The sequence below is a fragment of the Malaclemys terrapin genome, chromosome 2, assembly GCF_027887155.1.
Source record: "Malaclemys terrapin pileata isolate rMalTer1 chromosome 2, rMalTer1.hap1, whole genome shotgun sequence".
In the NCBI taxonomy this organism is placed as follows: Eukaryota; Metazoa; Chordata; order Testudines; family Emydidae; genus Malaclemys; species Malaclemys terrapin.
The window spans coordinates 212,612,020-212,635,633 of NC_071506.1; the positions used below are offsets into that span (position 1 = coordinate 212,612,020).

General features: G+C 42.5%; 1 protein-coding gene across 1 annotated transcript in view; it reads left to right on the forward strand.

Moving 5' to 3' along the window:
* The window catches only part of DYNC1LI1 (dynein cytoplasmic 1 light intermediate chain 1), a 58,210-nt gene that overhangs the window by 26,720 nt on the left and 7,876 nt on the right, over positions 1-23,614 (forward strand). The window contains exons 5-10 of the mRNA XM_054019843.1: positions 8,722-8,891; positions 11,477-11,570; positions 14,251-14,386; positions 14,890-15,001; positions 22,803-22,862; positions 22,987-23,031. Coding sequence (XP_053875818.1) covers positions 8,722-8,891; positions 11,477-11,570; positions 14,251-14,386; positions 14,890-15,001; positions 22,803-22,862; positions 22,987-23,031 — 617 coding nt within the window. The remainder of the gene's footprint in view (positions 1-8,721; positions 8,892-11,476; positions 11,571-14,250; positions 14,387-14,889; positions 15,002-22,802; positions 22,863-22,986; positions 23,032-23,614) is intronic.

The window sequence follows — 23,614 nt, forward strand, 5'->3', positions numbered from 1 at the left end:
GTGAATTACAAAGATAGAACATATGAGGAAAGCATTTACCCTACTTTCCTATTCAGATGGATGAACTAGTTGTACTTATGTTCTTTTTAAATAAATAAATAAATCTTTAAATTGAATAAGACAGTGGAAAATTTCATTTCTTGACGTGCCTGAGAACTATGAGCAATTGGAAATGTAGAGCAGTGGTCCCCAAACTTTTGAGGATTGCAACCCCTCTGCCCCATCTGTGCCCCCCCCCCCCCCCCCCCCCGAGCCAAGGCCAGGACAGCAGTAAGGGTACCACAGCTGGAGGTGGGTATGGGGCTGAGGCTGGGGACAGGGACCGGAACAGAGTTGCAGCCAGGGGCCAAGGCTGGGAGTGGGAGCAGAGCTGCAGCTGGGGCCAATTTTTAGTGTGTGTGTGTGTGGTGGGGGGGGGGGGGAAATGGGGAAGACTTTCCCATTATATTAAAAATGTGGAGTAGGAATTTAGCTCAGAAATATCTTTGAATCTTCCAGTGAAACTTGGTTTAGATTCAGAGATATTACTAGTTTGAAATACAGATGCACAACGTGAAGCTTTCAAGAAAACTTTCTTGCACAATTCATAATGTGCAGTGAAGGAGGACTGTCATACATATATACATACATGACTAACTGTAGCCGCAAAGCAAAAAGTGAACAAATAAGCCCTGGCCACAGACTAACCTAAGCATATCCTATAGAAGCCCTACCCTCCATCCATGCAAAAGTTGTAAAGGGTTGAGAGAGGGCTCTTGTGGCCCTCCGAAGGTTCTGCTAGAGCAGGGGTTCTCAAACTGGGGGTCGGGATCCCTCAGGAGGTCCTGAGGTTATTATGTGGGGGGGTCGTGAGCTGTCAGCCTCCACCCCAAACCCCACTTTGCCACCAGCATTTATAATAGTGTTAAATATATTAAAAAGTGGTCACACTTGGAGACTTGTTATGTAAAAAGGGGTCACCAGTACAAAAGTTTGAGAATCACTGTGCTAGAGGAACAGGAAATGAGCTCTTCTTCTGCAGCCATTGGTTCCATTGCTGAACATTCTAAGAGTACATCTACATTGGGATAAAAGACCTGCAGCTTGCCCAGGTTGGCTGACTCAGGCTTGCGGGGCTTGGGCTGTGGGGCTTAAAAATGGCTATGTAGACATTTGGGCTTGGGCTGGTGCCTGGACTCTGGGACCTTCCCCCCCCCCCCCGCCCCCCACCGGGATCCCACAGCTTGGGTTCCAGCCTGAGCCCAAACATCTACACATCAATTTTTCAGTCCTGCAGCTGAAACTCTCTTCTCCCCCCCACCCCCCAGCCCAAGTCAGCTGACCCAGGCCAGCTGTGGATGTTTAATTGCTGTACAGGTGTAGCCTAAGGCCTTGGCTACACTTGCAACTGTACAGCGCTGTGAGGTAAACCTGTCTTCGTACAGCTGAGTAGGGAAAAGCGCTGCAGTCTGTCCACACTGACAGCTGCCAGCGCAGTGGTGTGGCCACATTTGCAACTGTGTTGGGAGCGGTGCATTATGGGCAGCTATCCCAGCATTCATGTGGCTGCAACGTGCTTTTCAAAACGGGGGGTGGGGTGGATTGTGATAGGGAGTGTGGGGGGAGAGAGAGTGCTTTTTGGAGCATGTGAGCCTCTATTTTGCAAGTTCCGAACTCCCGGCCCCCTGCTCATTCATTTACTCACTCAAAGCAAGCTGCAAACTGTTTGCTTTTCTCTGTGGTACGAGCTTTGAAACTGGCACTTCCGCATTCCTGCAGCCAGTCAAAACAATGGAGAGAATTGGCCACTTGGCAAGGTGATTAGTACAGCGCTGCAAGCGTTTACACTCACACTCGTGAGTCGTAGCCACTCCACTGCAGCTGTTATTCCTCTGAGATTTGGAGTACCTGCAGCGGTGTACCCAGGGAGATACAGCGCTGTAAGTGCCCTTCCAGTGTGGACGGGGAGTGAGTTACAGTGCTGGGGGAGGCTTTACAGCACTGTAACTTGCAAGTGTAGCTAAGGCCTAAGTGTATGTCTTCTCTGCAGTGCTAACTTGGGTGATTAGCACCTGGGTCAGCCTAACTCAGGTGTGAGCAACAACACTGAAAAGCCATATTCAAATTACTCTCCTCACTGGTGCTGCATTCATGCATGTGTATTGCTAGGACTTCTAGGGCCCATCCCATTGTGCTGCAGTAAGTTGAACTATGCTGATTCTTTCCCTGGGAGAACTTGCCTGTAACTTCTGGGGACACAGAGTGAATTGTGGGTGGGCATTTGAGGATTATCAGCACTTGAGTGATTAGGTTGCATCCTCATTGCAAAATGGGTGGGTTATCAGCTCAAGTGAAAACCTCACTTGGATGTTAGCGTATATTCCCAGATGAGCCAGCTAACCTAGGTTGAAAGAACCACCATATTTGAGTGAGAGGATTTTATATAGACAGGAGGATTGTTTGGGGCAAGACTTGAGTAGGAGACTTTGCATGAAGATATACCCTAAGAACTTCACAGCAGAGCAGCTCTCAAAGGCCACAGGAGAGAGTAGGAGAAAAGCTAGCTCATTTTGGAGATGAGGCTTGGGAGGCCAAGGAGCCCTTGAAATGCTTTCACGTAGAAAAAAGTTACATGCTGGGCTCGAAGTACAATGGTGTAAAGCTCCAGCAAGTTCCTGTTTATAAAAAATATATATTGTGCTTGGGTCATAGTACTTTTCCATGCAAATCCTGGTTTGTTTCAATGGCACCCATGCCCCGCTTCCATACGGGCCTGTCTAGAGTCTCCATAGCTCAGACCTGCCAAGGAATGTAGGACTGCAGATGAGCAAGACTCCATCTAGCAGGTCTATAGCTGGAGTAGGAGCCTTATGGAGCTCTCAAGCTCTTCTGGAGGAGGGACTTTACTCTGGTGGTCTTACGAAGTGTGAAAGCAGGCTCTCCACAGCACCTGTGTTTGCAGGAGAGGTTCTCCCTCCTGTGAACATGAAAAGTGTGTGGGACAAGGCATTTTGGTAGTGTCCACCTAAATAGCTCCAAATGATGGAATTGGGATTCATAGATTCATTCATAGATTCTAGGACTGGAAGGGACCTTGCGAGGTCATCGAGTCCAGTCCCCTGCCCTCATGGCAGGACCAAATACCGTCTAGACCATCCCTAATAGACATTTATCTAACCTACTCTTAAATATCTCCAGAGATGGAGATTCCACAGCCTCCCTAGGCAATTTATTCCAGTGTTTAACCACCCTGACAGTTAGGAACTTTTTCCTAATGTCCAACCTAAACCTTCCTTGCTGCAGTTTAAGCCCATTGCTTCTTGTTCTATCCTTAAAGGCTAAGGTGAACAGGTTTTCTCCCTCCTCCTTATGACACCCTTTTAGATATCTGAAAACTGCTATCATGTTGCCTCTCAGTCTACTCTTTTTTCCAAACTAAACAAACCCAATTCTTTCAGCCTTCCTTCATAGGTCATGTTCTCAAGACCTTTAATCATTCTTGTTGCTCTTCTCTGGACCCTCTCCAATTTTTCCACATCTTTCTTGAAATGCGGTGCCCAGCTCCAGCTGAGGCCTAACCAGAGCAGAGTAGAGCGGAAGAATGACTTCTCGTGTCTTGCTCACAACACACCTGTTAATACATCCCAGAATCATGTTTGCTTTTTTTGCAACAGCATCACACTGTTGACTCATATTTAGCTTGTGGTCCACTATAACCCCTAGATCCCTTTCTGCCATACTCCTTCCTAGACAGTCTCTTCCCATTCTGTATGTGTGAAACTGATTTTTTCTTCCTAAGTGGAGCACTTTGCATTTGTCTTTGTTAAACTTCATCCTGTTTACCTCAGACCATTTCTCCAATTTGTCCAGATCATTTTGAATTATGACAGTGTCCTCCAAAGCAGTTGAAATCCCTCCCAGTTTGGTATCATCCGCAAACTTAATAAGCGTACTTTCTATGCCAATATCCAAGTCTTAATGAAGATATTGAACAGAGCCAGTCCCAAAACTGACCCCTGCGCAACCCCACTTGTTATGCCTTTCCAGCAGGGTTGGGAACCATTAATAACAACTCTCTGAGTATGGTTATCCAGCCAGTTATGCACCCACCTTATAGTAGCCCCATCTAAATTGTATTTGCCTAGTTTATCGATAAGAATATCATGCAAGACTGTATCAAATGCCTTACTAAAGTCTAGGTATACCACATTCACAGCTTCTCCCTTATCCACGAGACTTGTTATCCTATCGAAGAAAGCTATCAGATTGGTTTGACACGATTTGTTCTTTACAAATCCATGCTGCCTATTCCCTATCACCTTACCACCTTCCAAGTGTTTGCAGATGATTTCCTTATTTACTTGCTCCATTATCTTCCCTGGCACAGAAGTTAAACTAACTGGTCTATAGTTTCCTGGGTTGTTTTTATTTCCCTTTTTACAGATGGGCACTATATTTGCCCTTTTCCAGTCTTCTGGAATCTCTCCCGTCTCCCATGATTTTCCAAAGATAATAGCTAGAGGCTCAGATACCTCCTCTATTAGCTCCTTGAGTATTCTAGGATGCATTTCATCAGGCCCTGATGACTTGCAGGCATCTAACTTTTCTAAGTGATTTTTAACTTGTTCTTTTTTTATTTTAACTTCTAAACCTACCCCCTTCCCGTTAGCATTCACTATGTTAGGTATTCCTTCAGACTTCTCGGTGAAGACCGAAACAAAGAAGTCATTAAGCATCTCTGACATTTCCAAGTTTCCTTTACTGTTTTTCCCTCTTCACTGAGCAGTGGGCCTACCCTGTCTTTGGTCTTCCTCTTGCTTCTAATGTATTGATAAAAAGTCTTCTTGTTTCCCTTTATTCCTATAGCTAGTTTGAGCTCATTTTGTGCCTTTGCCTTTCTAATCTTGCCCCTGTATTCCTGTGTTGTTTGCCTATATTCCTCCTTTGTAATCTGTCCTAGTTTCCATTTTTTATGACTCCTTTTTATTTTTTAGATCATGCAAGATCTCGTGGTTAAGCCAAGGTGGTCTTTTGCCACATTTTCTATCTTTCCTAACCAGCGGAATAGCTTGCTTTTGAGCCCTTAATAGTGTCCTTTTGAAAAACTGCCAACTCTCCTCAGTTGTTTTTCCCCTCAGTCTTGATTTCCATGGGACCTTACCTATCAGCTGTCTGGCTTACCAAAATCTGCCTTCCTGAAATCCATTGTCTCTATTTTGCTGTACTCCCTTCTACCCTTCCTTAGAATTGCAAACTCTATGATTTCATGATCACTTTCACCTAAGCTGCCTTCTACTTTCAAATTCTCAATGAGTTCCTCCCTATTTGTTAAAATCAAGTCTAGAACAGCTTCCCCCAGTAGCTTTTTCAACCTTCTGAAATAAAAAGTTGTCTGCAATGCAGTCCAAGAATTTGTTGGATAGTCTGTGCTCCGCTGTGTTATTTTCCCAACATATATTTGGATAGTTGAAGTCCCCCATCACCACCAAATCTTGGGCTTTGGATGATTTTGTTATGTGATTTTGGATGTGGGAAGAATCTAGGAAAATCAGTTTAAAAAAAAAAAAAATTTGCATGGCAAGTAAGGAATTGAGTAAGCTTTTACTATGTAGCCTTCATTATGTCCCTTTGATCATATTTATTACTGTAGCCTTTAATTACCTGGTCATACATAATTTCTCAAGTTCAGAGTAATTTATCATATGCATGTACTCTACTATATACCTTTACAGTCCATGAAATTCATTTACATGAAAAACACACTGTAATCAATACTTACGATATACAATAAATGAATCATAAAAATCTAGAGCTGGAAAGGACTTTAGTAAACCATCTAGCCAAGCCTCCCCCATACTGAGATAGGCCATCCCTGAAAGGTGTTTGTCTAACATTTTCTTTAAAACCTTTAATGGCAGGGATTCCACAACATCCCTTGGAAGCCTATTCCAATATTTAACTATCCTTATAGTTGTTTTTTCCTAACATCTAACCTAAATCTCTTTTGCTGCAGATTAAGCCAATTGCTACTTGTCCTACCTTCTGTTCTCCATGTCCATTGTTGATCACTATCCTCTTCATAACAGCTCTGAACATATTTGAAAACTTATCAGTTATCAGGTTCTTCTTTCAGTCTTCTTTTCTCAAGACTAGTTTTTTAACCTTTTCTCATAAATCAGATTTTCTAAACCCTTTATCACTTTTGTTGCTCTTCTCTGGACTCTCTCCAGTTTGTCCACCTCTTTCCTAAAGAGTGGTGCACGAAGTTGCACACAGTATTCCAGATGAGGCTTTACCAGTGCCAAGTAGAGTGGGACAGTTACCTCCTATGTCTTTCATAAGAATCTCTTGTTAATATATCGCAGAATGATACTGAACATTTTTTTGCAACTGAATCATGTTTATTTTTTGACTTTTATTCAAATTGTGATCCGCTGTTACCCCAGATCCATTTGAGTGGTACAACCGCCTAGCAAGTTATCCCCCATTTTGTATTTGTGCATTTGATATTTTTTCCTAAGTGAAGCACTTTGCATTTGTCTTCACTGAATTTCATCTTGTTGATTTAGGACCAATTCTCCAATTTGTCAGTCATTTTGAATTCTAATCCTGTCCTCCAAAGTGGTTTCAACACCTCCCAGCTTGGTGTCATCTGCAAATTTTATAAACCTACTCTCTACTCCATTAACCAAGTTATTAATACAAGTATTGAATAGTACCAGACAGACCCATGTGGGACCCCACGAGATACATCCCTCCCAGTAACTACTTTGAGTATAGTCTTTCAATCGGTAGTGCTCCCACCTTGTAGTAGTTTCATCTAGACAACATTTCCCTAGTTTGCCTATGAGAGTTCCTGTTGGGGATTATGTCAAAAGCCTTACTAAAATCAAGATACATCACATCTACTGCTTACCATTATCCACTAGGCCAGTAACCCCTTCGAAGAAGGAAATTAGGGTGCTTTGGCATGTTTGGCTCTTGACAGATCCATGCAGGCTGTTCCTTATAATCTTATTCTCTAGGTGCTTACAAACTGATTGTTTAATAATTTATTCCAGTATCTTTCCAAGTATTGTGAAGCTAGGCTGACTGGTCTATAACTTGTGGATTCTTTTTGTTCTCCTTTTTAATGTACTATGTTTGCCCTTCCTCAGTCTTCTGGGACCTCACCTGTCCTCCATGAGTTCTGAATGATAATAGCTAATGGTTCTGAGATTGCTTTAGCTAGTTAGTTCCTTAAATACCCAGGAGTGAATTTCATCAGGGCCTACTGAGTTGAATACACCTAACTTACCTAAATATTCTTTAACATCTTCTTACTATGTTCTGGCTTGTGTTCCTTCCTACTTGTTAATACTGTGTTAAGCATCTGGTCACAGTTAACCTTTTTAGTGAAGACTGAAACCAAATAGGTTTAACACCTCAGCCTTCTTGATATTATCCATAATTAGCTCTCCTTCTCTGCTAAGGACCTGCACTTTCTGTCATCTTTTGCTTGGTCCTAATATTTTCCGTCATAGTGGACCTACACTTTCCGTCGTCTTTTGCTTGGTCCTAATATTTTATATTACCTTATCTTGTTGCCTTTTATGTCCCTTGATAGGCGTAACTCATTTTGTGCCTTTGCCTTTCTGATTTTGTCCCTATGTGCTTCCGCTATTTTATTTTAGTCATCCTTTATAATTTGTTCATGTTCCTATTTTTTGTAGGAGTCCCTTTCAATTCAATTCAATCTATACACACAATTCTTATCTTTTTATCTACCACTATTCTGCCTGTTCTCTGTACCACAGTGAACTTTACAAAAAGGAGTTTCAATAGTAGAGTTTAGTAGAAGTTCTGTGTACTTTGTTAATCCATAGAGTTTGTAATTCACACAAATAATATGGTCTGGTTTAGGCTTTCAGATATAATAGAAAAACTCTGTAGTGACACTCCTTCCTACTATAGTGTTAAAATATTCAGGGTATAGTGTTAAACACTACAGTGGCCAAAATAAAATGAAATTACGTTGTGGTCTCTCAGGTGAAGGGGGTTGTTCACTTTACCAATTGACAACAGATAGAATAACTATCAGTAGTGGAAATTAGTGATGTATTACTGTCTGACTGTGGTATATTCCCTTCTATTTTTGTTGCTTGTTATTGTGCATTTGTAAAGAGATGTAAAAATTTGGATGACTATTCCTGATTTTAGTTTCACTGGCACAACACAACAGCTAGGCAGCTTGTCTATTGTGAATACTGCTGCTTCTGCTAATCATAATTCTCAGTATTGCTATTCATCTTTATCTGCTTATATCCACTCTGTCTCATGATATACTTTAAATAGTCTCTGCCTCAAAGAGCAGAACTTACCTTTTCATTGGGTGTGTAGTGCCCATGGCAGTGGGAAACTGACTGAGACCTTTAAGCACTTCCACAGTAGAATCTAAACAATAGTTGGATTTATAGTGTCCTGCGTATTGACTGTGCTCTTGTAATTCTTTAGTAAACTTAATGTCTTGCTGTACACTTCTTTCCAGTCATGGATGTATCAGATACTAGACTTACTAGTATTCTTCTGCACTGTACAGGCCAAACATTAGTGGTAGCATTTCATGCGCTTTTTTTGAGCTTTTTAAACATGAACAAACACTTACTGTGTAGTGTACAGTAAGTGGATTTTGTCAATGGGAATAATTATTGTTGAAATAATAAGTGGCTGCCATTATAGGTTAATATTTTTCTTTCATTTCAGTGGTAAGAGATTTCCAGGAATATATAGAACCAGGAGAGGATTTTCCAGTTTCTCCACAAAGAAGAAATACATCAATGCAGGAAGACAAAGATGACAGTGTGATTTTGCCGCTGGGTGCAGATACGCTAACATGTAACTTAGGCATTCCAGTAGTAGTAGTTTGTACAAAGGTTTGTTTCAAATTTTAGAATTGTTTTTGCATATTTTACTTTAAAAGTGTGCTTCTGGTTATGGGTGGCTGGCAATATTTGGCTCTTCTAAACTGAAGAAAGCACTCAATTATAAATACTTTGGTTTTTCCCTGATAAGAATTTTTTAAAAGCCACTTTTTGTGGAGCATAGGCATTTTTCTCCCTTGAAATGCATTAACACTTTTCTGAATGTTGATGCTAGTAAACAAAGATATCTAGACATGAGGTGCTGTTGTTTGTATTCTTTTACTTCAGATACGTTCAAAACATAATGGCGCTTCTGGGGGAGAGTCAATTTACTATCTAGAAAGTTGAAATAAGGGTAAAATCATGTAAATGTTCTGAGGCTACTTAGCATAGGATTGCAAATCAAGCATTCTAAAGTCAGGAAGTTCCAAATTTTAGATTTTTCCCAAAGTTTTAGGAATTGGTTTATTTTTATGTCCTCAGGTTAGATGTGGAAGATATAACTAAAAGCAGCCGACAGTACTTGATCACAGGCAGGTCATCAATTTATAAATTAAAAAAATACCTTGTTAACATCTTTATCATCCTAATTCTAGTGAATCTTTTGAAGATTGATTTAATCAAGCAAAATGAGCATAGTAGAACAGAGCAGAAGAACCAAACTTTGCAAATAAAAAACAAACAAACAAAAAACAAATTCTGAGCTATATCAAAATTATTATCCCCTGAGACTGACTAACAGCTACACCATGAGCATGAATCAAGCAGTTTTTCACTTTTGTGTGTGTGTGTGTGTGTGTGTGTGTGTGCGCGCGCGCAAATGCATGTGCAGACCAAAAGTTTAATTCTTATTTAATTACTGATTTGGCTCACTTCTGCTAACAGAAGCAGCTCTGTGATGTTCTAGGCTTTCCAGAATAAATCTGACAAGGCTACAGAAAATGCCACCATCAGCACATCTACAACCTGATCAGGGTTTCTTTAAAACAAATTACACAAATATAATTCCATCTTTTGGGTAGGATTTTTCCATCTTGCTGAATTTTTTAAAATTTTAAAATTGGCACATGAAAATGAAGCCACTTACATATTTTAATGTACTCTGACCTCCCTCTTATAAATGGAGAGGATTGCAAAAAAATTGAGGTGAGTTCTTCGGTTAGCAGTTTAGGTGTTTCTGCATTATATTTCCCAGTTTTTAGGATTCTTCTGATAATCTCTTCTCCCTAACTTTCATAAGTAGTTGGGTAACCCACGTTCTTAGCAAGGTAGATTTGGGTATGGTTCTCTTGGGATCTGTTTCCTTTTGGCCCTGCAATGGTCATGGACATAAGCAAGCTGTATTTTCAGTGTGTCCTAGCCCAGGGAATGAGGGAATAAGCTTGTTATCATACTATTACTGTCACTTCACCAGTTGGCCAGTGCTTTCACTTTTTAGTCAAAACCCTGTTTGTTTCTTGTGGTGTGGTTTTTTTTTGTTGTTGTTGCAGAGCTAGATAGGATTTTTGTATGTCTAGGTGTTTTAATGGCCCTGATACCACAATAGCTAAACCCACTGCAGAGAGTACCGTGTTTTGATTTCAACATAGGTGCAGTCCTCCGCTGTGTGATTCTTAGAGCCCTGCAAATCTAGGGCTATCTGCTTTGTATCTGTGGACCGTTTCTGTGAATAGCGCAGATGCGGATACAAATTTTGTATCTGCACAGGGCTCTGACGGTAAGAGCTGGGCAGGCAGCTGTGAGGAACCATGTCGCAGACCCTGGAGACCCTCCACCTGCCCTGGGCTGGGAGCCTGGGGGGGGGCAGGGACACAAGCTGGGGGCTGATTGGGCGCCCTGCCTAGGGCAGGTGGAGGGACCCAGGCTCCCCACAGCTGCCAGCACGGCTTTCCCCAACCTAGCTCCGGCCGGGGTGGGCGGCTCTCGTAGTCACAGCCTGGCCATGGTAAGAGCTAGGTGGACAGCTGTGGGGAGCCACGGCGGACACTCCAGCTGCCCTGGGCGGGGAGCCCAAGCAGCTCCACAGGTCATCCCCCCCACCCCAGCCAGGCCAGTGTGGAGCACAGCTGGGGAGCCACAGCGAACCCTCCACCTGCCTGCAGAGAGGGGGAGGGCAGAGCCTGAGAGCAGCCCCTGGCTGTGTCCCTGCCTGGCCAAGGGCAGGTGGAGGGTCCGCGACTCTGTGCGGCCTCCCCACAGCTGCCCTTGTGGCTCTCCCCGACCCAGCTCCAACCCGGGGGAGGGAATGGCTCTTGGAGCTGTAGCCTGGCCATGGTGTAGAGCCCTGCAGATGCGGATACACGCTTTTGTATCTGTACAGGGCTCTAGTGAGTCTTTTGCTGCATCTGAAAAACTTGCAGTTCTTACCATTCCATAGCCAGTTGTAACTCCCTGGCTTTAGTGCTGGTTATAATACTGCCTGTGTCAGCTATAGGTTCAAAAATGTGTTCCTTAATTTGTTCCATTTAGGTGGTTAAATGTCTTGATGATTTTTTCTTTCTTTTCCCATCTGTTAACTGGAGGAGTAACAATGTTGCTATTTTTAAAAGATGCTGAACATGCAATATTGCTTGTTTGTCTGTTTTTTAACTTGACAGTGTGATGCCATTAGTGTCCTGGAAAAAGAACATGACTACAGAGATGAACACTTTGACTTCATTCAGTCACATATCCGACGGTTTTGTTTACAATGTATCCTTTCAAGTTTGAAATGTGTAATAATGACATATCTGTAATCCTTATAAGATGTGACAAACTTGTATGGCTTGAACACAACTATTCTAGGAACTAGACTCATAGACTCATAGACTCATAGACATTAAGGTCAGAAGGGACCATTATGATCATCTGGTCTGACCCCCTGCATGCTGCAGGCCGCAAGACCCTTCCCTGTACTCTACTGTTGAAGTCCCCAGTCCTGTGTTTTAGTGACTTCAATCGGCTGAGACCCTCCTGCTAGTGATCCCTGCCCCATGCTGCGGAGGAAGGCGAAAAACCTCCAGAGGCTCAGCCAATCTACCCTGGAGGAAAATTCCTTCCCGACCCCAAATATGGCGATCAGTAATACCCCGAGCATATAGGCAAGAGTCTCTAGCCTGACCCTTGTTGGCCATTATGTTGTTCATGTACCATTGCTTGGTTTTCCTTGGCTACTATGTTTTATCATTAAACCATTCCCTGGTTAACTAGCCTGAGTCCACCACTGAGTGACTGGCTTAACTGAACCGAGGCCCCTAGGGAAGATTCTGTTACGCTGGGCCATGTCAGGTTTAACCTTCTTTATACTGTCAAGTGTTGTGGATTTTTGTGTGTGTGTGTGTGTGTGTGTGTGTTTTTTTTCTAACACGGGGGTATCGGGAAGAGAAGTCCAGCATACCTTCTTGTCCATGGTTTCCTAGATTTTTCCTTCACCAACCTTTTCATAATAAAATGCTGAATAGTTGCCCTAAAACTGAGTTTAAGATTTTCCCTGAAATAGCCTACCAACAGCAAGATAATTCTCACTTCAATTTACATTTGAGTATACTTCAAGTACACTTGATTATAAGGCATGTAATCATTTTGGCCTGACTATTGGACCAGTCTTTTGCAATACTGAATAGTTCTCCAAGACTTTTTAAATATTAAAGATGTAGGAAAATGCATAACTTTACGTGGAGGTATAAGCTGGCTTTGCCTACCTTAGAGGTATGTGGATATGGAACTCATGCTCAAGCTGACTGTCAGCGTTTTTCTTAAGTTCCCAAAATTGTTTTAACACAAATGGGAACATTACAGTAGAACCTCAGAGTTACAAACTGACCAGTCAACCACACACCTCCTTTGGAACAAGAAGTATGCTATCAGGCAGCAGCAGAGACCCCCTCCCCCTCAAAAAATGTAAATACAGTACTGTGCTAAATGTAAACTAAAAAAATGCAGGGAAAGCAGTATTTTTCTTCATAGTAAAGTTTCAAAGCTGTATTAAGTCAATGTTCAGTTGTAAACTTTTGAAAGAACAACCATAATGTTTTTTTCAGTTACGAACAACCTCCATTCCCGAGGTGTTCGTAACTCTGAAGTTCAATTGTACTATACACCATTTTACCCTTAGTCATCTAACCTTGCAAAGAGCAGATTCAGAGGACATTTAAAATTCCAGCAGCTTGTCCACGCTATTTTACCAGCATTGGAGCTGCAGTGAAGGGCGATGTTAAGAAAGGGAGTGTAGACGAGACCATAGAGAAGATAGCATTTGTGGATAAACTATAGTTCAAGAACTTGAGGCGCCAGTCAGGATTGGCACAATGCCTGCCCCAAACTGTTTATTAAGACCCCCATCCTCCAGTTGGGATCTATGCCAGCAGACCAAATTGCAGAATTGACACCTAGTACAATGCAAATGGGTATAACCAAAAAGGTGGGAGGGAGGATATTAAGTGATAGTATACTGTTACTTAAATTAGCTCCTATGTGTACAACTTGAGGTTTTTTAAATATAGGATATAAATCTATCTAATAGGTATTAGAAATCCCACTGGATATCTTCCCAATCATTATGAAAAAGGAAAGTTATAAGTTGAACTACACATACTGAGATGTACCCTTTACCTTTTTTGGAGACGTTCAGCTTCTAATATCCAAGTTTCAATTGTTTTAAGTTTGCCAGACCCTCTTAAAGAGTCCCACATACTTCCAATAATATTTCATGATGCTGTAGAGCACTTAGAAAAGACAAAGCACTGTAAGTGTTAAACATTTTTCTTAATATTTGTTGCATAATTTAAAGACTGATATATAGCTATTTAGAGAAATGTCATAATTAAAAACTTTAAAGACTCTGAAAGAGCAATACCATCTTAGGGTCATATTGGTGTTGGCAGATAGTTTCAGGCACATCAACTAACTATGCACATCTGTGTTGGCATTATACTCACCCCTTGTAGGGAAACATATACCTTAATTTTATATGGTACAACTCTGCTCCTTTACTTTAAACAGAAATTATAGGAGGATTTAAGAAGTCTTTGGCAATAACTGCAGGTTCGTTTAGTACTTTTGAGATGACCAACTTTGATAGTTTACCATTAATGTTGTGTTAGCATTGTGGGCTTTTCTTTGGGGAGTGGGAAGAGCCTGTTGTTGCTATAAAAGCTTACAACATACAACTGACTCACTGAGTAGAGTCTGGCTTTGCCTGGCTTTTTCGGTCATTAAATGAGTTTATACAATTAAGGTTAGTTTCAAATAGAAATTTTCTTTGAATAGATCCAGCAGTAACAAAGTTCGCTTTTGGAAACAGGGAGCAGTGTTCTAAAAAGATTAGTTGTAAACTTAATTGTTAGCTTGCGCTAATAAAACTCCTGATTTTTCTTTTAACAAATGTGTTCAGATGGTGCAGCACTTATTTACACTTCAGTAAAGGAAAACAAAAATATCGATTTAGTGTATAGATATATTGTCCAGAAATTGTATGGATTTCCTTTCAATGTATCTGCTGCTGTTGTGGAAAAAGATGCAGTATTTATGTAAGTTTCTTTATTATTAAATATTCATGCATGTATACATTTGTATCTACACAGTATAGTGTGTATAAGTAGTAGTGGTTCTATAAAGCTATTTCCATTTTGTTTCAACATTAACATTTACTAAATTTCTGTGTTAAGTGTTACAAATTCACCGTAAGAACAGGTTTGGGTTTTTCTGGATTGTTAGTTAGTGGGTTAAGACTGTTGGTGAGCAGTCACTGTTGTTTTGAGAGAGAGGAAGTATCAAGCCAATTTTTTAAGTGGAATGTTCCACCAGGAGAAAATCACTTCTCCAATATGTTACACTGAGCAAAATAAACATACTTCATACAGCTGACACTGCTAATCACTGGCTAGCTGATGTAGAGGAAGGGAGTTATTAAAACTTTTGTTTTGGCTTTCAACAATGATAATCTTTATCCACAGGTTGATATTGGGTATTAGGGAACAACCAAGTGAGTATTTAAATTTTAAGATCAATGTCTGTATTTGTTTACCTTAAGTCCTGCAGGATGGGATAATGACAAGAAGATAGGAATATTACATGAAAACTTTCAGACACTAAAAGCAGATGACAGTTTTGAAGATATCATAACAAAACCACCTGTCAGAAAGGTAATTTTGATTTCAGTATGTTTCAAAGAAAACCTATTTTGTTAACCTGTAGGAATATAACACACATTGCAACTTGGGTTCCATACTTTAGAGCATTTCTCCCTTCCCTTGGTTGGCTACCCCATGCCTATTAACCACCAGACTTTTGTTTTATTTTCTGGTTACCTTCCTTATGCGAGTTCTCCAGTTTGCTTTTTGCTTCCTCTTGAAAGCCACCAGAAACTAGCTCTCATTACTTACTGTTTATGTTGTTGTTGTTAGTTGCTGTCCAACATGGAGAGGAAGAAACAGATGGGTGTTGCTATATATAGCACACTACTCCCCTCAATATCTGGCTTATTTTGCTCAATCTGAGCAGCTGCTGGTTCCAACAGCAGCTTTGGAAGAGGCATAAACATCTAACTCAAACTGTTCATGATAGGTTGTATTCTTATGCCTCTACCTTCATGGAGGTGACTTGAACTGGATCTGTAGACAATCCTCTGGGTAGTGGATGTGGTGAAAATGAAGGAACAGACTTCCAGATAGGATCTATGTCCTAGGTTCTGACATAGTTAAGATAAACTGAGCCTTGTGTATGCAGATTTCTTAATTCTAGCTCTCTAAAAAGAGAATACAGGCCTGCTGTTTGCTCTCCTCAATCATCAGTGTTTCTTCTCCACTACTTAAAGGGTTTATTTATTTCATCCAACAAAGAAATACATTTGTAGATCTTTTTTCACCCCTCTTCTCCCTGTTGCCATTATTCTCTATAGAACTTTCTTCAGAAGAAAGGAAAACTTGATGAAAATTCAGAAACACAACTAAATCCCCCCCCCTACATTTTCATTCTTACAAGAAAGCCTCTTAAAATGTCTAGGATTACCTGGTAAAATAGCTATCAAAAACCCTTCTGTTCTCTTCACCAATAGAAAAAGATACAGGGGGCAAAATCATTTAGCCATTGAGGAGTCTGGAACCAAACTAAATCAGGCTGCGGTGCCCTAGGTGTCAGTTACTGACCTCCTAATCTCAAATTATAAACTCAGTAATGAGTCAGAGTAGCTGGTGTCTTCCCTTCTCCCCAAAAGCATAATCTGTAACGGCAGTCTGCTCCAAATGCTAACGCATCCCTGGCTCATTGATTTAAGATCCACATTATAGAAACACTGAAGATGTAAATAGAAAACTTCTTGATTTAGTTGTTTCTCAGTTAGACAGTGGGTGAGGTAATATCTTTTATTGGACCAACTCCTGTTGGTGAGAGAGACAAGCTTTTGAACTTATTCAGACCTCTTCATTCCTTACTCTGAAGAAATGTCTACATTGCAATTAAAAACCCCTGGCTGGCGCATGCCAGCTGACTCTGGCTCTCAAGGCTTGGGCTGTGGAGACCTCTGGGCTCTAGGATCCTGCAAAATAGGAGGATCTCAGAGCTTGGGCTGCAGCCTGAGCAGGAAAGTCTGCACTACAGGTAAACAGCCCCACAGCCTGAGCCCTCTGAGCCTGGGCCAGCTGCAAGTGTCTAGTTGCAGTGTAGACATACCAAGAGTGTCACAGCTAAATACAAGATGTAGTAGATTGTTCTTCTTTCAGTGCTTGTTCATATCAATTCCAATCAAGTGTGCGTGCGGTAGCCAGAAGATTTTTCCCCTAGCAGTATCTGTCAGGTCAGTCTGGGCGCCCCCTGGAGTGGCGCCATCATGGCGCTCAATATAGGACCCTACCGACCCACCACCCCCTCAGTTCCTTCTTACCGCCAGTGACAATTAGCTGGAACTTTCACTTGCTCTTGTCATGACAAGCGCATTTGGCAGTCTGTATATAGTTTTCATTAGTTCTGTAGTTAGTGTTAAGTAGTTAGTAGGTACTTTACTTAAGTTTCCTTTGGAGGGGCTTCCCCTCCAGCACTATCCCGGCACTAGGACATGCCTCGGTCTCCTGGCTTCAAAGCCTGTGCGGTCTGCAGCAAGTGTATGCTCAGAAGTGATCCTCACACTTTGTGTTTGAAGTGTTTGGGGGAGAGCCATAAAAAGGATCGCTGTAAGATCTGCAGGGGGTTTTGCCCCAGGACACTGAAAGATGGAGATCAGCGCCTGAAGATCCTACTAATGGAAGCAGCACTCTGGCCCCAGTCCGACCCCGGGTTGGTGTACCCGGTGCCAAGTACCTCCTCATCAGTACGCAGTGCCCCAGGCCACACTACTTTGGCCTCACTGCCAGAGATGGTTGTGTTGACTCCTGCCCCCATGGAAGGGCAGTTGAGTCCGGACACTTCTTGCTTGCCAAGGCCGAGCTGACAACTTCACCTCCCATCGACCCCGGAGGCGTTTGAGGCAGCACGGGACCTGCTCCAGCTCATGGCACCGTTCTCCCTGCCTACACGGGAGAGGTTGCCAGCACCGGTCGCTCCCCCAGGACCAGCAAGGGGAAAGCCTGTAATGATAGCCCAGTGGTCTCTATCCCCGGTGCATTGCTCCCCAGCGCCAGAACAGGGTCAGTAGCCTTGTCGATCCCCAAGCCCTCGGCGCAGACTCTGGGCGCCTTGAAGTACTGCTCCTCCGTGGTCCTCCTTTTCTGAGACCTCTGAGTCAGACTCCTATCAATCTCATAGGAGCACAAGTAGACAGTCCAGGTTATCACGAGACCGGCACCCTTACCCGGCACCGTGGCCTGCGCAGTGGCAGCCCCCAGCACAGTGGCCCTTTTGGACTCCCTGGGCCTTTCACCAAGGCCAAGGGCGGAGCCAAGGGTCATGTTCCAGGGCAGCATCGGTGGCCTCAGCCACTTTCATACTGCCTCCAGCATGGTTGGTATCAGCAGGATCGGGGGTAGCTCCATTGCTTCCTCACACCACCATCCCAATCCCTTCTTGTGCCTATGTGGTGCAACACGCCAGGCTCAGACTCCGGCCTCTCCAATCATGGCTAGCCTCGGTGTATTGGCCGGCTTGGGACAGTTTAGATAGGGTCGTGACTCTGCCTCGCCCGGTCCTCGACTCTCTCCAGTGGTGGCTCAACCCACACGTAGTGTGTGCAAGGGTCCCCTTCACCAGTCCTCAGCCGTCCCTCTCGCTAGTGATGGATGCATCAGCCCTTGAGCTGGGGAGCACAACTGGGAGACCTCAGGACACAAGGCCTCTGGTCTCAGGCGGAACTTGCTCTCCGCATCAGTGTCAAAGAGCAGTGCATCTGGCATGCTAGACTTTCTGAGCCCACTTGACAGGAAGATGTGTATCAGTCATGACAGACAACACCACGGCGATGTTCTATATCAACAAATGGGTGTGCACGCTCCTCTCCCCTGTGCCAGGAAGCCCTCACAGTGTGGGACTTTTTTTTTAGCTCATTTGATACACCTGCAAGCATCGTACCTCCCAAGAGTACAGAACGAGTTGGAGGACCGTCTCAGCAGGCAAGTCTTTTCACAGCTACGAGTGGTCCCTCTGCCCGGATGTCACAAACTCCATCTTCTAACGGTGGGGCTTTCCCCAGATGGATCTGTTCGCCAGGCAACTCAACAAGAAGCGCCAATAATTTTGCTCCTTCCTGAATCACAGACTGGGCAGCATCGCGGACACTTTCCTCCTCCCATGGAGAGGCCATCTTCTCTACACGTTCCCGACCAGCCGTCTTGTTCACAAGGTGCTCCTCAAAATATGGAGGGAAGAGACTTCAGTGATATTAATAACTCTAGCCTGGCCCCACCAACACTGGTACACATCTCTCCTGGAAATGTCCTTCGAAGCCCCAGTTACCTTGCCGCTCCTCACGGACTTAATAACTCAGGATCATGGCTGTCTCTAGCACCCGAACCTCGAGTTGTTGCACCTCACGGCGTGGAAGCGCCATGGCTGAACCCCATGGAGCTCTCCTGCTTGGACCCGGTTAAACAAGTCCTCCTTGACAGTAGGAAACCCTCCACCAGGGCTACCTACTTTTGCCAAGTGGAAGAGATTCTCATTCTGGTTGGCGCAGCATCACTCATCCCCGACGCTTGCCTCTATACCACTCATACTGGACTACCTTCTCCATCTCAAGCTGCAGGGACTGTCCATGTTGTCGGTAAGAGTTCATTTGGCAGCCATCTTTGCCTTCCATTCAGGTTCAGAGGGCCGGTCAGTGTTTGCCAACCCTATGGTCATCCGTTTCCTGAAAGGTCTCGACAGGCTATATATGCACGTCCAGCAACCGACCCTGACCTGGGACCTCAATCTGGTGCTTTCCAAATTGATGGGTCCATCCTTTGAACGGCTGGCAATGTGTTCCCTGCTCTACTTGTCATACAAGGTGGTGTTTCTGGTAGTGATAACCTCAATCCAGAGGGTGTCTGAGCTCAAGGCCCTAACATCAGAGCTCCCTTACACCATGTGCTATAAGGACAAGGTTCAGCTCAGGCCACATCCAGCTTTCCTCCCGAAGGTTGTTTCCCAGTTTCACATCAACCAGGACATCTTCCTCCCAGTGTTCCATCCTAAGCCATACTCCAGAGGCAGAGAGCAGAGGCTTCGCTCCTAAGATGTCTGCAGAGCGCTAGCCTTTTACATTGAAAGAACAAAACAATTTAGGAAGTTCATTCAACTGTTTGTGGCCGTGGCAGACAGGATGAAGGGTCTTCCAATCTCCTCCCAGCGAATTTCTTCGTGGATCACGTCATGCATCCGTGAATACTATAACCTGGCAGAGGTGCCTGCCCCTCTGCCCACAGCACACTCCACTAGGGCGCAGGCTTCTTCAGCAGCGTTCCTGGCACAAGTCCCGACCCAGGAAATACGTAGAGCAGCGATGTGGTTCTTCATACGTACTTTCACCGCACATTATGCAATTACTCAGCAGGCTAGAGATGATGCGGCCTTCAGTAGAGCAGTGCTCCAGTCAGTGGACAGCTCCGACCCCGCCTCCTGAATTTAGGCTTGGGAGTCACCTGATTGGAATTGACATGAACAGGCACTCAAAGAAGAAGAAAAGGTTATTCACCTTCTCGTAACTGTTGTTTTTCGAGATATGTGTTCATGTCCATTCCAATACCAACCCATCTACCCCTCTGTCGGAGTAGCCAGCAAGTAGGAACTGAGGGGGTGGCAGGTCGGTAGGGCCCTATACTGAGCACCATGATGGCGCCACTCCAGGGGGTGCCCAGATCGACCCAACGGATACTGCTAAGGGGAAAATCTTCTGGCTGCCATGCGCGCGCACACACCTGATTAGAATGGACATGAACAACACATCTCGAAGAACAACAGTTACGAGAAGGTGAGTAACCGGTTTTTTTTAGCATAAGTAGTTAAGACATTTCTAGGGATCATTCAAAGTAAAATGGCCTGTTAACATCCCTCCATTACATTTCCTTTGTAGATCTTCACTGGAGTTTGCTTTGCTTTGCTTTGTCAAACGATGGCTGTTAAACCATTAGGATTGCTGCCATACTCAAAGAAACATAAATCTCTTATGCTTAGATTCAGATTCATACTTTAAGGCCAGAAGGGACCATTGTACACTGCAGGCCACAGAACCTCACCCGCCCACTCCTGTAATAGACTCCTAACATCTGGCTGAGTTACTGGAGTCCTCAAATCACGGTTTAAAGACTTAAAGTTTCAGAGACTCAACCCTTTACTCTACTTTAAACCAGCAAGTGTCCCGTGTCCTGTGCCCCATGCTGCAGAGGAAGGCGAACCCTCCCCAGCTCCCAGGTCTGTCAATCTGACCTGGGGGAAAATTCCTTCAGTTAGACCCTAAGCTGGTTGGCAAGCCCCACCATGCAGACACCTGAGAAAGAATTCACTGTAGTAATCCAGAACCCTCCCCATCCAGTGTCCCATCTCCAGCGGGAAAAAAAGATATACGGGTACATCTTTAGTTTCCAAATGGGACCAAACGTTATAGGTCAACATTTTCATTATAATATGCCCCCAAAATAGTTTACTAACTCAGAATTTTTTTTCAAAAACAGGCAAATTGAACGGTCCGCATACAATGTAATAAAATGCAACATTAAAACATCTAATTTAGGTAGGCGCCTCTTGTGCCTTTTTGCCATTGTGTCAGTGTTTCTGAAACTGTGTTAAGAAATCACAGCCTCAAATAATCTCAAATACATATGTGGTATGCCTGCACCCACTATTTAAGAGGTTGATAAAATTTGTGAAGTTTTATTAACCTTTTCCCTCACTCCTCTTTAAATTTCTTTTTGTTCAGTTTTTATGAGCTGTAGCTATAAATGCAGCTGGAAGCCCAGCTACTACATTTAACAGCAAAACTAAGGCAACTTGACTTCTTTCAGACTTAGCTTCTAATTTCTAATAGGAAAATCCAATTAGGAATGTGAAATCAGTTTTAATTTCATATTTTATCAAATTAAAATTGGAAAGGCTTCAGAGATTACTGGATACATCTTTGACTGTGAGCTTCCATTCAGACTTCTGATGGGAGCATTGTGTTTAAGTGTCTTCCTCTATCACTGCAGCTACAACATTTTAAAGATGCCTATGCTTACATGTAACTTCTGCTCTTTTGGAAAGCCAAATTGCATTGATTCCTGAGTTAAATTCAGGATGTACTAACTCTCAGCAAACCTGAGTATTTAAAATGCCTTTATAAATGTCTTATGAATTAAAAAAATCTTAACTTTTCCTTATTTCCTATATTCTGTAGTAGAAACACATGGTTGTAAACAGTATTTAACACCAAAAGTAGACAAATAAAGTCAGGAATTAAACAAGAAGATAAATCTATATTGGATGTGCAACATATACAGAAAACTTTCTGTGCTTAGTACGTTTTATAAATACCTCTGTCTCAATTGTTCAAGGAGATGCCATAAGCAAAGGACAAATAAGGGGAGAGGGGAACTGAAGACCAGTACTTCTACCTCTCACCTAATGAAGCTGATATTTTAGGATTATGCTGCGACTTCCCACTGCACGAGCCTCTTACAAATACTTAATGGGAAGAGTGACACTATAATCTGCACCATCCTGGAGAAGCCAAGATGTAGTAGTAGTGTAATATACCAGGTGCTCAAAAAAATAATTCACCTGTTTCTACATGTATATAGACTTCAGGCCTGATTCTCAGTAAAAATTTTATTTGCTTTAAGGCACCTTTTGCCTGCCGGAGGATTTGTTGTGAGGAAGGGTGATCTTGTGATTGAGGCGTAGAACTGGGACTCAGGATTTCTGGGTTCAGTTTCCAGCTCTACTATCAATGTCATGTGATCTTGAGGTTACATCTGTTTTATTTTCCCTCTGTAAAACAGATATTTTCCTAGATCACAAGGTGGTTGTGAGGATAAATTTGTTTCTGAGGCTCTCGGAAGGTGAGGAAGGTAAAGTGTGGTGGTATATCTGTACCTAGATAGTCCCAAGACATACTGTGAGGTTCTTCAGGCTAAATTAAATTTTCAAGATCTTTGAACAGTCTGAGAACTACATCGCTTGATGATCGTGCCCTGTAAACCGAACACTTTTGTGCTAAGTATGTAACAATGCCTTCCATAGAGCATGTCTAAACTATGTTGTAATTAAAATGTTAATGAAATAAAACACTTAAACAATGTCTCTTGCTTTAAAAATAAATGCTGAGGTAAAGACATTCAGCTAGCAGCGTGTGAAGATAGTTACCTTATGGTCACTCACATCGTGTTAACAATTAGAAAATGTGTAAAGCACCAGCACAGCTTTAGGTTGAAGACCATGTTGTCTTGAGTCCATTTCATGCATTTTTTGTGCCTCTTCATATTAATCTGTAAATAGAAAAAGACAACTTCTAGTTTTTAAATGACATCAGTCACAACCATATTGAAATGTTTTTTTATATTGCAGTTTGTGCATGAAAAAGAAATAGTAGCAGAAGATGATCAAGTGTTTCTTATGAAGCAGCAGGTAGTTACTTTGCATTTGTATGTTAGACAATTAATTTCATTTAAACGTGGTGTTCAATTAAATTTATTTTTGAGCTTGTTACGGTAAATGCAAATAGTAATGTCTAAAATATTTTGTTTTCCAGTCTCTATTAGCGAAACAGCCACCTACTGCAGCTGGAAGGCCAGTGGTTAGTAACAAAGATTTTAAATACTAAAACTGAAAATCGTGCATTCTTCGGTTTTGATTAATACAATAGCATGTTTGGGTGAGAAGATTGCTGACTTCTAAGAGCACTTCTGATCTACAAGCTTTTTCTTAATGCTTTTCTAGAGTTTTCTTATTGCTGTAAAAATACTTAAGCCCAGAATGAAATTGAACTCACAAGTGTGAACACTTGTAGATACATGTGTATATCTACATTTTAGATGAATTTCTGGAACTAGTATATAAAATGCTCAGCAATGTAACTCTTGTTACTTGTTTAAGTTCAAATTTAGAAAAAATTATAAGACCACTCCTGTAACCTTTTTTCAAGTGACAAGCAACTACTCAGTAATATGACCTATTAAGTTGCTTTTGTGAGGCAATGAAAGTAATAAGTTTTCCACGCAGTTTGCTTTTAATAAAAATTCTTCTTTCCACCATATTTGCCACAACTTGCCTTCATACTAAGAAGAGCTTAGTGTAGCTTCTCCATGAACTAGTGAATGCAGTTTCCCAAACAACCAGAGCTTTAGTACTCCCTCGTCAGGGTAAAATACCCCCCCTCT